General features: G+C 43.2%; 1 protein-coding gene across 2 annotated transcripts in view; it reads right to left on the bottom strand.

Annotated features, from left to right (window-relative positions):
• corin (corin, serine peptidase) overlaps positions 1-2,500 on the bottom strand; it is a 44,799-nt gene that overhangs the window by 33,117 nt on the left and 9,182 nt on the right. For both annotated transcript variants that reach the window (XM_082145834.1, XM_082145833.1), the window contains exons 6-8: positions 1,333-1,517; positions 1,128-1,241; positions 589-696 (exon numbers count right to left, since the gene is read on the bottom strand). In XM_082145834.1, coding sequence (XP_082001960.1) covers positions 589-696; positions 1,128-1,241; positions 1,333-1,517 — 407 coding nt within the window. The remainder of the gene's footprint in view (positions 1-588; positions 697-1,127; positions 1,242-1,332; positions 1,518-2,500) is intronic.

The raw sequence follows: 2,500 nt of genomic DNA, 5'->3' as shown, positions 1-2,500 counted from the left end.
AATTAGGGCATAAATGGCGACAGCGCCATCTAGTGATGGCATTTAGCGAGTGGAATAGGAGGTGAGGGGAAATGCTGTGGGTAAGTTGCACTTTCTGGGAATTATCAGTTAAAAGTGTTCAAAACGCATAAATAACTGCTTTATTGTGAATGTACATTACAGTGAACATCTTATGAATCTCTTGATGCCTGTTTGGCACTGAATGAGCCATTTCATGTTGAGTTATTTCGACTTTGCATTACAAGGCCCGATCGTAATTTCTTTATCTTGTGTTTTATGTAGGATTGATTTATTCCCTCTGCTACGATCTCCCTTTCCACTTTTTGTGTCTACAAGTCAACATTATATTAAATTAAATGTCCACAACTAAGCAAGACAAAAGCCACAGGCTAAAGAAGGCGACAGTGGCAAGGAACTCGGGTATGTTGTAAAATGTGTTGTTTTAATGTGTTTAATGGCATCAGATTGCTGGGACGAGATGAATGCAGCTCTTGTACAGTACATGTGCACAGTGTGAGTGGTTTCTCCTGTTACCAACTGATCGGATCTCAATCGTGAACTGAAATTAAGCATTTCAAACGTGCTCACCACAGTTTTGCTCATCGCTCAGATCGCCGCAGTCATCGTAGCCATCGCACACGAGATCAGAACTGACACAGCGTCCAGTGGCACACACATACTCTCCATCTGCACACGCTGGACACACGACAGAAGGAGAAGAGCACAGTCAGATGTGTGATGCATTGCGTGAGAACAAGTGCTTCTCAAAGCAGACATCTTGAATACCTCAAAGAGACGAGGAGTGAGGGAGCGAATCGTGAGGATACACAGCTGTGTGTGAAACTGCATGTTTTACCTCTGCAGTTTAAATAAATCATACATGTACTAAATAAATTACGAGGCATCTTGATTCATTAATATTTACTATGAATTTCTTAAATAACTAAACTTCAACAACTTATAAAGGCAGGTCTTGAGCGCAGCTGATGATGCTGTGAAGTGACGATCGAGTGATCAAGAATATGTACCAAGAAGTTTTCCTTCGCTCCCACATCATTTCCTCGTTTCTTGAGGAGCTGAAGACACAAGGAAAGGAAAGGAAGCACAAATGAGAAACGAAAACTCACTGCAATTGGCCTCGTCGCTCCAGTCGTCGCAGTCGTTGTATCCGTTGCACACTAGTTTGAGAGGGACACATATTCCCGTCGCACACAGGAAGTGATCGCTTCCTCCACACACAGCTTAAGACAACAACCACAGAAAGACAAACCATCAGAACTTCATTCCAAATGCAGTTCCGGAATCTGAAGAAAGCCATGTTTCCCGACTCACAGAGTTTCCCTCGGGCCTGGCGTGGCGTGTAACAGAGCGGTGTGTTTTCAGCGCCGGTTCTCGTGATGTTGGAGAACTGAGAGCAGCGCAGGAACTCTGGCCAGGAGGAGTTGAACATCTGTAGAACGGGTTCACAACCTTCACGAGCCTCTTCACAGAACGACTGACACGGCAGCACCAGTGTCCTGGAAGACAAGCGTCCGCTCGTGAGACAGAACATGTTTCCAGTCCAAATATCTAAACATTCTTATGGAAAATAAAACTAATTCAAACGGACACAAGATTATTTTTCTGACCCCCATGTTAATCACGTGATTTCAGTAAATGAGGCTTCGTTATGTCAAAACGGTTTCGAAACGTTTAGAGATTTCAATGGTTCACCGCTGGGGGGCGATGATCTCTGTGAACCCATGAATCATGAGGAGTCACTGAGGTCGGTGAACCATTGAACAAGCGCCTACGAGTGATCTCTGTTGAGTTTTATAAATTTGTAGAAGTTTCAATTTGACATTGGTATAATTAAAAGGTAGACTAGGTAAACCCAGCCTGATCTGCCGGCGATTTGATTTCGCTCAGGTTTTCAATATTTTGTTTATAATAGTTTCCGGATTTCAATAAATCAGGTTTATTGGCTAAATTTACAGACTTTCAGCTGTTCGCAGTGAACAAATCAAACAAAAGTCATTGAAATAGCTCAACACAACAAATATTTCAAGTGGTTTCCCCAAATTCAACTGAAAATTAAATTTTTAATGACTTCTGCTGTCTCAAAATTATTCACCCCCTTCATGGCAAGCATCTTTAGCTCTTAGTAGAACAACCTTTTGCTGCAGACGAGATGTATAACAGGCAGCAGCTTCTGTGTCTGAGGGATCTGAGCCTGTTCCTCATGAGCAATGGCCTCCAGTTCAGGGATATTCCTGGCCTTCTTCAAATCCCAAAGATTTTCTATGGGGTTCAGGTCAGGTGACTGTGATGTCACTGTATAATCTTCCAGGACTTCTTCTAAAACCAAGCCCTGCTGGAATCTGAGGAATGCTTGTGATCATTGTCCTGTTGAAGGCCCAAGCTTTATCTTCCTCACTGACGGACGGCATGATGTTTTCTCCTAGGATCTCCTCATACTTCAGTGACTCCATCTCTCCTTCCTCACGCTGCAGGTTTCCAG

Source organism: Leuciscus leuciscus, assembly GCF_965113295.1.
Source record: "Leuciscus leuciscus genome assembly, chromosome: 18".
Lineage (NCBI taxonomy): Eukaryota > Metazoa > Chordata > Actinopteri > Cypriniformes > Leuciscidae > Leuciscus > Leuciscus leuciscus.
The sequence above is the reverse complement of the archived record's forward strand: the minus strand, read 5'-3'. Positions and strand labels throughout refer to the sequence as shown.